This window comes from Dermochelys coriacea, chromosome 23, assembly GCF_009764565.3.
Source record: "Dermochelys coriacea isolate rDerCor1 chromosome 23, rDerCor1.pri.v4, whole genome shotgun sequence".
Classification (NCBI taxonomy): domain Eukaryota; kingdom Metazoa; phylum Chordata; order Testudines; family Dermochelyidae; genus Dermochelys; species Dermochelys coriacea.
In genome coordinates this window covers 13143540-13155396 of record NC_050090.1, presented here as the reverse complement: position 1 = coordinate 13155396, position 11857 = coordinate 13143540, and the positions used below count along the sequence as shown (strand labels likewise).

Below are 11857 nucleotides of genomic sequence, written 5' to 3'. Positions count from 1 at the left end.
CCCCCGCCACACACACACTGTAACTCCAGCTATGCCCGGGTGCCCTGGGTGGTGCTGAGCTGCCCCCAATCATCCTCCCCCTCCCGCTTTCGTGTCCCCGTATAATCCGTACTCGCCCGCCCGCAGGGCTGCAAAACACCAAGCCCTGGCCCCCTCCAGGCCCCCCAGTTCCCCCCAGCGACACCAGCACTGCGGCTCCCAGGGCCGGGTTGATTCCAGGGACTTTCCAGCCTCACCCGTTCAACCCCGGGCTGACAACCGGGCCCGGAGCGTGCAGGGCAGTTCCAGTTCACCCCATAAGCCGGCCCCAACTCCTCCCAGCGTAACTCCCTGCTCCCACGCTGGGTCCAGCGTAACCGATGGGCCTACCCCAGTTGGGGGCAGCCTGGGAAGATGTGTGTGTGTGTGGGGGGGGGGGTGGTCTCTCATCTGCCGCCCCCCCCGCCCCCCAGCCGGCCGATACCGGTAGCTGCCCGTTCAATAGCGACGCTCCCTGCTGTAGCCGTGGGGGCCCCCCCAGACCCGGGGCAGGGCCAAGGCCCCATGGTAGAGCTGCCCCTGCAGCCGGCCCAAGGCCCGGAAGCCCTGCGGCGGGGGCGCGTAGGCGGGCGACAGGAAGACGGGGAAAGGGCGGGGCTCCTCGCCGGCGGGGGGAGCCCCCCTCCGCCTCATCAGCGCCCGGGCTGGCGTGTCCGGCAGGCCCCACTGGTGCTTGCCCTGGGGGGGAGTAATGGGGGGGCAGCCCCCCAAGGGAGAGTTAGTGCCAGCGGGGAGCACCCCAGTCCCCCCCTGTCCAGCACCCTCTGCCCCAGCAGCACCCAGTGCTCCTCTGACCCCCAAACCTCTCCCCCCTGCAATGCCCCCCTTGGGGCGTTCCTGCCCGTGTCCCAGCCCCTTCCAGCAGCTCCATCTGCCCCCCAGTGCCCCCCAAATCCCTCCAAGCCTGTACCCTCATCTTCCCACCCAATGGGTCCCTGCTCCCCCCCCCCGTATACCCTGAATCCCACCCCCCCCAGATCTTCCTGGCAGGTCCCTGCCATGGCACATCCACCCTCCAGCATTTCTCCATCCCACCCCAGGGTCCCCCAGGACAGAGGGGCAGGGGCTGGATCCTGCAGTGCCTTCCCCCTCATCTGCCCCCCTCCAGCCCCCAATGGCAGGTCCTTGGGCAGGGGTAGCGAAGGAGAAGAGAGGGTGGAGAAAAGCCAGTGGAGGAAAGGAAGAGGAGGAGACACTGAAGCAGGGGAGACGCAGATGGGAATTAAGGGAGTGTCAGGGTTGGGGGACAAGCGCTGCTCCCCCTCTGCCCCACAGCTCGCCCGGGGAGGGCAAAGGCTCCATGGGGCAGAGCTGGGAGCGGCGCCTGGGTCAATATTGATCCAGGGCGGAGGAGATGTTGCACTAAGGCAGGGCCCAGGGTGCAGCTGGGACCGGAGATGCAGCGAGGGCATCACGCCACCCCCCAGCCCTCCCTGGGACACAAGGGGGGTGGGGCAATCTCTGGCCTTGGGCTTCCAGGTCTGCCCCCACCCTGGAATACAAAGGGGCCCTAACCGTGTCCCCACCCTGGGATACACAAGTCCCTCCAAATCCCAAACCCTGTTCCCCTGGGATACACAGGACCCCCCTAATCCCGAGCCCTGCCCCCAGGATACATAGGGACCCCCACATCCTAAGCCCTGCTCCCCAGGATACAGTGAACCCCCCAGTCCCCAGTCCTGCACCCCAGGATACAGAGGCTCCAATCCCCAGCCCTGCCCCCCGGGATACCCAGGGCCCCCTGCTCCCCAGGATATACAGTGAACCCCCCTCGTCCCCAGTCCTGTGCCCCAGGATACACAGGCCACCCCCCTGGCCTGGTGCTGCCCACTCACCTTCGTCTCGTCCCCCGGCTCAAGGCTGTCGCTGGAGCCGGAGAGCTGGGAGAGGCGGCTCAGGTCCCAGAGGGACTTGCTGGGTCTCTGCCCCATGGCGCTCGCCAGCCGGCCTGGCCGGCCACCCTGGTCCACGTCGCTCAGGGCGCTGTGGCCCTCGGGGCCCAGGCGCCGGGGCAGGGCTGGGGGCTCGTCGCCGGCTGTGGCCCGGGTGGCCCGCACCAGCTCCCACTCCCCGGCCCGGCTCTTGGCCACGGGCTGGGGGGCCACAGAGCGGCGCTCGGCCACCCGGTGGGCGCCCTTGGAGAGCTGCAGCCCGCCCAGCTCGCTGCGGTAGGGGGCAGGCTGGCCGTTGGGGCAGCCATCCCGGGGCGGGGCTGGGGGGCTGAGCAGGGGGACCTGAGCGGGCGCCAGTGGGCGGGAGGCGGCGTAGAGGGTCCGGAACTCGCGGTCGAAGGCCCCGGTGATCTCGCCCGTCAGCAGCGTCACCAGCTGGCGGCTCAGCCGGGCATCGCTCCACGTGAAGCTGTGGGGTGATGGAGGGATGGAGGGGTGCAGGAGCGAGTGGGGGAGGGGAAGGAGGATAGCGGGGTGTGCAAGGGAAGGGAGGAGAGTGGGGTGCAGCAGGGGTGGGGGAGGTGCGAGTAGGGTGCAGGGAGGGTGGAGGGGTGAGGGAGGAGATAATGGGGTGCAGGGGCAAATAGGGGATAGTGGGTACAGGACGGGTGGAGGAGAGGCCAGAGGATAGCAGGGTGAGTGGGTGCAGGAGGGGTGGGGGCGGGACCAGTGGGAGATAGTGGGGGTGCAGGGGTGAATAGGGGGAGCAGGGTGCGGGGGGGGAGGAGGGACCAGTGGGGGATAGTAGGGTGCAGGAGGGATGGGAGAGGGGCCAGAGGAAAGCAGGGTGTGGGTGGGGCAAGTGGGGTGCAGGGGGATGGGAGATGGGGAGACAATGAGAAAAATTAAACGTTCTGAACAAACACAATTGGAAACATCCCCAAGGAAAATAAAATGCTCGGAAATGGGGGGACCCTGCCCCCCGGGGCAAACGGCACCTTCCCCGCCAGACAGCATCTGCTCGGGGGGGGGGTGTGAACAGTAATGTCGCTGCACCCGATTCCGGTGCTGAGGGGCGACCACCTCTGGGGCGGGCCCGGGGGCTGGTTATACCAGGACCCTCTGCCCAGCGCTGACACATGACCCCTCTGGGGGTGGGGCACAGCAACTGCTCACCTCGTCCCTATGCACTGAGGCCCCGAGGCGGGGGGCACTGAGGGACACGGACGGCCACAGGCCCAGCTGGGATTGGGCCCGGACACCGGGGTTCGTAGGCACCGATCCTGGGGCTAATTCCTGTAGTGCCAACGCAAAGACGGTCCTTGTCCCAAAGAGCCAACATGGCACGGGTGAGACATGGGGTGGGGGGGCACAGCAAACCAGGGAGGGGAAGTATATCCCTGGACGCCTGGGTTCCACTCCCAGTTTGCCATTCCCCCCCGCTGCCCTTCCCATCCCCCACGACTCTGCATTCACCCCCGGACGCCTGGGTTCCACTCCCAGTTCTCACTTCCTGCTGGCCTGTCCCCCTGCCCTGTTTAATCCACCCCAACCCTGGACCCCCGCCGCCCCAGCTCGGCGCAGAGACAACCACACCAGCCGTCGCCCCGTGCCAGGGCTTTATTCCTCCAATGCCTCTTCCAACACCCCTCCCAGTCTCTCAGAGCGCCCCCAGCAGGACGGCCGTGCCCAGCACCAGCTGCAGGCCCAGGCCGGGCCCTTGCGGTCGGGCACCGGCCCCGTTACACAGGCTGCCCTTGCAGCACTGGGTGACCAGGCTGTAGGTCACCCCCATGTGGGTGATGGGGTGCTCCTTGCCGCAGCGGATGGCCCGGGTGCAGCCCTTGGTCTGGATGAGGGAGACCCCCAGGGCGGCACCATGCCCCACGAAGCAGTCCTCGTCCGGGGCGCAGCTCATCCGGGTGCTGGGGCAGTAGCGGGAGGAGGTCACCTCGCAGAAGAAGCACTCCTTGGGGCTGGCGCCGGGCAGCGCCAACAGGAGAGACAGCGCCAGCAGGGGCAGCATGAGAGCAGCGGGGTGATCGCACAGACGGGGAGGGCAGAACCGGAGTCTGGATCCGGGCTGTGCCAGGGACGTCACGACCAGGTCCCGGCCCTCCTGACTCAGCGACTTCAGAACCGGAGTCTGGATCCGGATCTCCTGGCTCCAGTAACTTCAGAACCGGAGCCTGGATCTGGATCTCCTGGCTCCAGGGACATCAGAACCAAGGTCTGGATTCGGATCTCCTGGCTCCAGCAACTTCAGAACCGGAGTCTGGATCCGGATCTCCTGGCTCCAGGGACGTCAGAACCAAGGTCTGGATCCAGATCCGGATCTCCTGGCTCCAGCGACGTCAGAACCAAGGTCTGGATCCAGAGCCGGATCTCCTGGCTCCAGCAACTTCAGAACCAGGGTCTGGATCCGGATCTCCTGGCTCCAGCACCGTCAGAACCAGGGAACGAGCTGGATCCCAATTGCTCAGCTCCCAGTCACTCCAGAACCTGATGGGAGCTGCGAGGATTCGGCGAGTTCAGAACCCGGGTCTGGCTGGAGGATCCGGATTCCCAGCCCCTCCGAATGTGCCTGTCGCTAACTGGGTCACTGCGGGCTCCCAGCCGTGGCCACTGCAGAGAGCCTCTGCAGCACTGCAGAGTGCTGCCCCAGACCCCCCTGCCCAGAATGAGTAGCCCAGGAGCGATGACCTCACAATAAGGCTGCAAGATTCTCATTGGCCCATTCCAGCCAGAGCCTGATGATATCACACTGAATGATGTCACAGAGAGTGATGTCACCATGAGGTCTGGGGCCCAGAGAGAGGAGTGATAGAGTCATCAGCTAAAGAGAGTCTAGTGGTTAGAGTTGAGGGTGGAGGGGGCTGGGAGCCAGGACTCATAGATTCATAGATACTAAGGTCAGAAGGGACCATTCTGATCATCTAGTCCGACCAGGAGCACAGCGCAGGCCACAGAATCTCACCCACCCACTCCTACGAAAAACCTCACCCATGTCTGAGCTATTGAAGTCCTCAAATCGTGGTTTAAAGACTTCAAGGAGCAGAGAATCCTCCATCAAGTGACCCGTGTCCCATGCTACAGAGGAAGGCGAAAAATCTCCAGGGCCTCTCCAATCTGCCCTGGAGGAAAATTCCTTCCTGACCCCAAATATGGCGATCAGCTAAACCCTGAGCATATGGGCAAGATTCACCAGCCAGATACTACAGAAAATTCTTTCCTGGGTAACTCAGATCCCATCCATCTAATATCCCATCTCAGGGGATTAGTCCTATTTATCCTGAATATTTAAAGATCAATTACTTACCAAAATCCCATTATCCCATCATACCATTTCATCCATAAACTTATCGAGTAGAATCTTAAAGCCAGATAGATCTTTTGCCCCCACTGCTTCCCTTGGAAGGCTATTCCAAAACTTCACTCCTCTGATGGTTAGAAACCTTCATCTAATTTCAAGTCTAAACTTCCTGGTGGCCAGTTTATACCCATTTGTTCTTGTGTCCACATTGGTGCTGAGCCTAAATAATTCCTCTCCCTCTCCTGTATTTATCCCTCTGATATATTTATAGAGAGCAATCATATCTCCCCTCAACCTTCTTTTAGTTAGGCTAAAAAAGCCAAGCTCCTTAAGTCTCCTTTCATAAGACAAGTTTTCCATTCCTTGGATCATCCGAGGAGCCCTTCTCTGTACCTGCTCCAGTTTGAATTCATCCTTTTTAAACATGGGAGACCAGAACTGCACACAGTATTCTAGGTGAGGTCTCACCAGTGCCTTGTATAACGGTACTAAAACCTCCTTATCCCTACTGGAAATACCTCTCCTGATGCATCCCAAAACTGCATTAGCTTTTTTCACAGCCATATCACATTGGCAGCTCATAGTCATCCTATGATCAACCAATACTCCAAGGTCCTTCTCCTCTTCCGTTACTTCTAATTGATGCGTCCCCAACTTATAATTAAAATTCTTGTTATTAATCCCTAAATGCATGACCTTACACTTCTCACTATTAAATTTCATCCTATTACTATTACTCCAGTTTACAAGGTCATCCAGATCCTCCTGTCCAATATCCCGATCCTCCTCCGAATTGGCAATACCTCCCAGCTTTGTATCATCTGCAAACTTTATTAGCACACTCCCACTTTTTGTGCCAAGTCAGTAATAAAAAGATTAAATAAGATTGGTCCCAAAACCAATCCCTGACGAACTCCACTGGTAACCTCCCTCCAGCCTGACAGTTCGCCTTTCAGGAGGACCGTTGCAGTCTCCCCTTTAACCAATTCCTTATCCACCTTTTGATGTTCATATTGATCCCCATCGTCTCCAATTTAACTAATAATTCCCCATGTGGCACAGTATCAAATGCCTTACTGAAATCTGAAATCTAGGTAGATTAGATCCACTGTGTTTCCTTTATCTAAAAAATCTGTTACTTTTTCAAAAAAGGAGATCAGGTTGGTTTGGCACGATCTACCTTTTGTAAAACCATGTTGTATTTTGTCCCATTTACCATTGACTTCAATGTCCTTAACTAATTTCTCCTTCAAAATTTTTTCCAGGACCTTGCATAGTACAGATGTCAAACTAACTGGCCTGTAGTTGCCCGGGTCACTTTTTTTTCCTTTCTTAAAAATAGGAACTATATTAGCAATTCTCCAATCATTCAGTACAACTCCTGAGTTTACAGATTCATTAAAAATTCTTGCTAATGAGCTTGCAATTTCAGGTGCCAATTCCTTTAATAAGGACTCCTGGGTTCTCTCCCTGGCTCTGGGAGGGGATGGGGTCTAGTGGTTAGAAGAGGGGGGCTGGGAACCAGGACTCCTGGGTTCTATCTCCATCTCAGCTCCTAACCCATTGCGGGATCTAGGGGTTCTAGTCCCTTCCCCACACTCTGCCGCAGGATTCCTTCTGCAGCATGGGGGTGCTGACCCCTTGTCAGGGGGCATTCTCCCTTCTGCAAAGCACAAAGGGGTGGCATATCTCACCCACCCCTTCACCAGCACCCATACTGCCCCGTATGATCCACGCATCCCAACACTGCTTAAACCAAGAGCTTTTCTCACCACTTGCGAATTGAGTTCAGTACATTCTCAGCCTTGCTGCCCAGCCAGAACGGGTCCATCCCCATCACACAACCCCCCACCCCATTGCAGACACCAAGGCCTGGCGCTGAGATGCGGCCCCTCTGGGATGGGGAGCAGGGGCTGGTTATACGGGGACCCCTCCCCGGCCCCTCTGGGATGGGACAAGATGGGAGACACTAAAGGAAACCCCCTGGTTCTGCAGGGAGTGGGGAGCCCAGGTGGGGGTGCTCTCCCCTCCCATTCATCCCTGATGCCCCCCGTCTGCCTCACCTGTAGCTCCCTGTTATCACTGTGTCCCCGTCGATCAGCAGGAATTTTTCCTTCAGGGTCCCAGTGACCTGTTTGCGCTTTCGGCTCCAAAAGGTGCAGCCCGCAATGACCCGGACCCGCAGGTTCTGGTGTGGGGGTGGGGGGGAGGATGCACAAAATCAGGAGCTGAGGCCAAAGCAACATTTGGAGGATCCCCACCCCCAGGGCAGATAACCAAAGCCAGAGGGGACTGGGGTCCCTGAGCGTAGCCAAACGCCCCCCAGATCTCTGGATCCCAGCCACAGATCCCCCCCTCCCCCGCTTTTCTCCCTTGCAGTCCCTACCCCTCTAGACGGGCAGCAGGGGTTGCTCTCCCCTAGCAGTCAGGGCTCGTCCCACTGCCCCAGTGCAGCACTAGGGGGCGCTGGGCTGCAGGGGCCAGGCCTCACCTGCATGTAGTGCACATTGAGGCAGGCGCCCTCGGCCATGCTGAGGAAGGCGGCCAGGTGCTGTTCCCCCAGGATCAGGTACACGGGGACCCCGCGCTGCATGCCGGCCTCGTGCAGATCCAGCAGGATATCAGGGTCCGTGAAGACGTCCATCACTATGGCAATCACCTGGGGAACACCCCACAAAGAGCTGCACACATCACCTCCAAGGGGCACCAGCTCCCACCCGGTCCCAGGGCAGAGACTGGCCGGCTCGGGGGGGGAGACTGAGCAGGGTAGGTTAGGCTCCCAGTACTCGGTATCATTCCCCTGGGACGCCCGACAACAGGTCTAACCCCACTCCCCTCCCAGAGCCGGGGAGAGAACCCAGACATCCTAGCCCCCAGCACCCGTGCTCCAACCACTAGACCCCCACTCCCCTCCCAGAGCCGGGGAGAGAACCCAGGCGTCCTGGCTCCCCGTTACCTTGGCAGCCTGCTGAATTTTCCTGCGCACCAGCTCCTTGACCTTGGGGGCTCCGTCCCCCGGCGGGTGGGTGTAGACCTCCACGCAGGTGGTGCCCTTCCAGTTCCTGTCCAGGGGCCAGCCCAGCTCCAGTTCGGGGATGGGCTCGTCCGAGCACCCAGGCCAGTAGCTGAGGCTGAGCTCGTCGGCATCCCCGTCCTGCTCCCCCGCAGGCTCGGGGATGTCCCGGGCCCCCTCGGCCAGGTGCTGGAGCTCGTCATCGGACAGGAAGGGGCGCAGCCGGTCCTGCGCCAGGCGCTGCGCGTAGGCTGACTGCCCTCCGGCCAGCAGGGCCTCCACAGCCATCCGCTGCCCCTCCGAGTAGAAGAATTCAGGCCTGGATTCAATCACCGGGTTCCCTGCGGGGGCGTCCTCCAGGCAGTCCAGCTGGGAGGCCGCCATGGGCCCCGTGGCAATTGGGGCACCCCACACACACACACACAGACACCTCCCCAACACACTCTGCTCTCTGCCAACCTCCCTGCCCACCTGGTCAGATGGTCTGTCCTCTCTCTCTCTCTCTCTCTGCGCCGGGCGCTGCCCAGATACAAAGCTCACAGTCGTCTGTCCTTCCTTTCCCCTGTCCAAAGCAGGTTGCCTAATCCCCATTCGGTTCGCTGCAAGCCCCCACACTCAGCATCCCAAACCTCCAGCGGTGCGGTCCTAGGAGGTAGCAACATCTGCACGGAAACACCCCCACACCAGGGGGTGTCTCTGTCCTGGGGCACCTCACAGCTGGACCCCACCCCCGTCTGGCCTGGGGAGCAGAAGGCAGGCTCAGCTAGGGGTCAGAGGCACAGCTGCAGACTAGGGAGACCTGGGTTCAAGGTTCTGCTGTGCTATGGTCTTGGTTTCTCCGTGCCTCAGTTTCCCCAGATATCACAGTGAAGAGTATCTAAAACAGACGGGTGCCTCTGTCGGGCTGGCCGGGGGCACGGACCTCTCCTGGGCTGATCGGTGGCTGCAAGTGCCCCCGAGACCCAGCCTTCAGCAATTGGGTTCCTGCCCTGGGGGGCTTCGCCGGTCGAAGGCCCTAGAGGGAGGGAGACAAGGCCTCAGGGCAGGATCTCAGCTTTGGGGAAGTGAGACACACCCCAGTGCCTGGCAGGGTGCCGCAGGGTCACGGCAGGGTGCCGCAGCAGAAGGCACAATAAGATTAGGTTCAAGGGGTGGGTTTTCGGTTCCCCACCTCCATTTTATTAGTTATAGGTCTCAGGACTGGACAGGGGGTGAGGTGCAATGGTTAGAGCCAGGTGGGAGCTGGAAGCCAGGACTCCTGGGTTCTCTCCCCAGCTCTGGGAGGGAAACAGGGTCTGGTGGTTGGAATCGGGGGGGGGTTGGGAACCAAGAAGCCTGGGTTCTTTCCTCAGCTCTGGGAGGGAAATGGTGGTTTGAGCTGGGGGGCTGGGAGCCAGGATGCCTGGGTTCTATCATAGACCATAGACTCTCCCCTTCCCTCCCCCAGGCTCCCAACAAGGAACAAGCTAATCACCAGGGCATCGCTTCCTGCAAACAAACAGAACTGGACCCACCAGGGATTAATCTCGTAAAACTGAGAAACCGGGAAAGAGCCATAATGGAGCCCAGACCCCCAATTCCCCTATCAGATCCAGGGAAAGAACCCAGGAGTCCTGGCTCCCAACCTCACCCCTGCTCTAACCACTAGCCCCCATTCCCCTCCCAGAGCCAGGGAAAGAACCCAGGAGTCTGGCTCCCACACGCCCTGCTCTAACCACTGCCGCCCACACCTACCTGCCCCAGGGATCCGGGTTCATATCCTCCCTCCCGTGCTCTGTCCCTTCTCTGTTAATGATCCCCAGGCTGCACTCCTCCCCCCGGGCTCCGGAGGCCCCACCCCGGTCCAGCCCCCCAGGCAGGCGCTGGAGCTGGACACAGGAGTTCCTGGGAGGGGACTGGGGGGGGGGGCCAGAGCTGCCAGTTAAAGGGGAAGGTGGCTGGGCCCTCACCCTGCCCGCTGAGCAAACAGGGCGGGGGCCAGGAGGACGCCCGGGTGGTGGGTAACAAATGGGGCCAGGGACACTTCGCCTTGGGGTGGCACCGAATAATCACCCCCCAGTTGGCAGCGGGGGGCCCTCCAGGGCTGTGCAAAGGAGGCCAGAGAAGAGTCAAAAGGGAACCCAGGCATCCTGACTCCCCGCCCCCCCGACTCTAACCACTAGCCTCCACTCCCCTCCTACAACCAGGGAGAGAACCCAGGAGTCCTGGCTCCCAGCCCCCCTCCCACTCTAACCACTAGCCCCCACTCCCCTCCCAGAGCCGGGGATGCAGGGCCTAACCCCGGCCACACCCCCCCACTTGTATCTATGGGGCAGGGAGTGTTCAGGGCCAGAGCGGGGGATCTGGAGGTTTGCTCTGGGGCTAAAAGCTCCGTCACCCCCTAGGGCAGGGGGCAGCGCCCGCCTGGCAGCCCCGGGCACTGAGCCAGCAGCGTCCCGGATCTGGGCGGGGGCTGGGCGCAGGGCCAGGCAGCCGGCTGGTTGTTACCAGGAATCCCTGGGGCCCAGCACCCACGTAACACGAACTGGCTGGACTGGTCGGGCTGGCATGGGATCCTGCAACCCCCAAGCTTGCCCCTGCAAACTCACCCTTGGGCCCCCGCACCTGTGCTGCTGGCCCCCTCCTCCCCCAAGTCTTCCCCCCCCAAACTCACCCACAGACCCCCTCCCCTGAACCTGCCACCCCAAACTCACCCTCGAGCCCCCACCCCCGATACCCCAGCACCCTCCAGTGGCTGCTCTGTGTGGAGCCTGACGCGCCCAGCTCAGGGGCAGTTCCTCTAGCTGGTACTTGCAGGGTTGGGGGTTCAATCCCAGGGTGCAGCCACTAGCAGGAGTGTTTGGGGCGAGGGAGTTGTGCTCCCAAGGGGCAGTGGCTTGCCTCCCCCCCTCCCCACCCGAGAGATTCTCTGCTCCACATGCCTGGGTCCAGACTCCTGGCCATGCAGAGAGATGGAGGGGTTAGAGGGACTCGGGACTTGTTCCCATATATAGGTCCCCCCATGGGGAAGGGAAATGGGATAATCAAGCCAAACCCATCCAGACTGGGAAGAAGGTGTGAATTGTTCCCAGGGAGGGCAATTAACCCCTGAATGACCGGTGCCATCGGTAGCCATTTTAAAATCAAGACAGGCCTTTCCCCTAAAAGATCTGCTCTAGTTTGCACAGGAGTTATTTCGGGGCAACCCTATGGCCTGCGTTGGGCTAGGTGATCCCAATGGTCCCGTCTGGGTTTAGACTTGATGAAGCTGGCTTTGACTTATAGAGAAGGAGCAATTAAATCCCAACTTTACACAGCGATACTGTAAACACAAGAAGCCACTGCCCAAGGCAGCAATAACTAACCCAGGGGCTACAGGCTGGTTTAGCAAGCGGCACGCACAAGCCAGCAAAAAGTGAGCTTCTGGTGGGCCCAGAACCCACAGTGAAGATGGACTTGACATGGTGAGGAAGGAGACAGCCACCTGCGGTTGGTTGGTCCCGCTGCGCCCGGGGAAACAGGATTCGGCGCGCCTTCCTTGCAAGCAAACGGGATGGCGCCAGGGGGGCGGAAAATGCAAGATTTGGACCATCCGTTTCTGTTCCCCAGTGAAACAACTCA

The 11857-nt window shown here is 60.6% G+C and overlaps 2 protein-coding genes across 2 annotated transcripts; both read right to left on the bottom strand.

The window, feature by feature from the left end:
- Positions 1-59: 59 nt before the first annotated feature.
- LOC119846900 (protein FAM83E-like) lies at positions 60-10093 on the bottom strand. The gene is made up of 6 exons (XM_038381131.2): positions 9992-10093; positions 8201-9272; positions 7736-7903; positions 7308-7432; positions 1875-2400; positions 60-717 (listed from the first exon to the last, which is right to left on the bottom strand). The coding sequence occupies exons 2-6, from the start codon at positions 8846-8848 to the stop codon at positions 478-480; spliced, it is 1707 nt and encodes a 568-aa protein (XP_038237059.1). The 5' UTR covers positions 8849-9272; positions 9992-10093; the 3' UTR covers positions 60-477.
- On the bottom strand, positions 3531-4287 carry LOC119846949 (sperm acrosome membrane-associated protein 4-like). The gene has a single exon (XM_038381208.2). It carries the CDS (start codon positions 3955-3957, stop codon positions 3592-3594), a length of 366 nt encoding a protein of 121 aa, XP_038237136.1. The 5' UTR covers positions 3958-4287; the 3' UTR covers positions 3531-3591.
- Positions 10094-11857: the final 1764 nt, after the last annotated feature.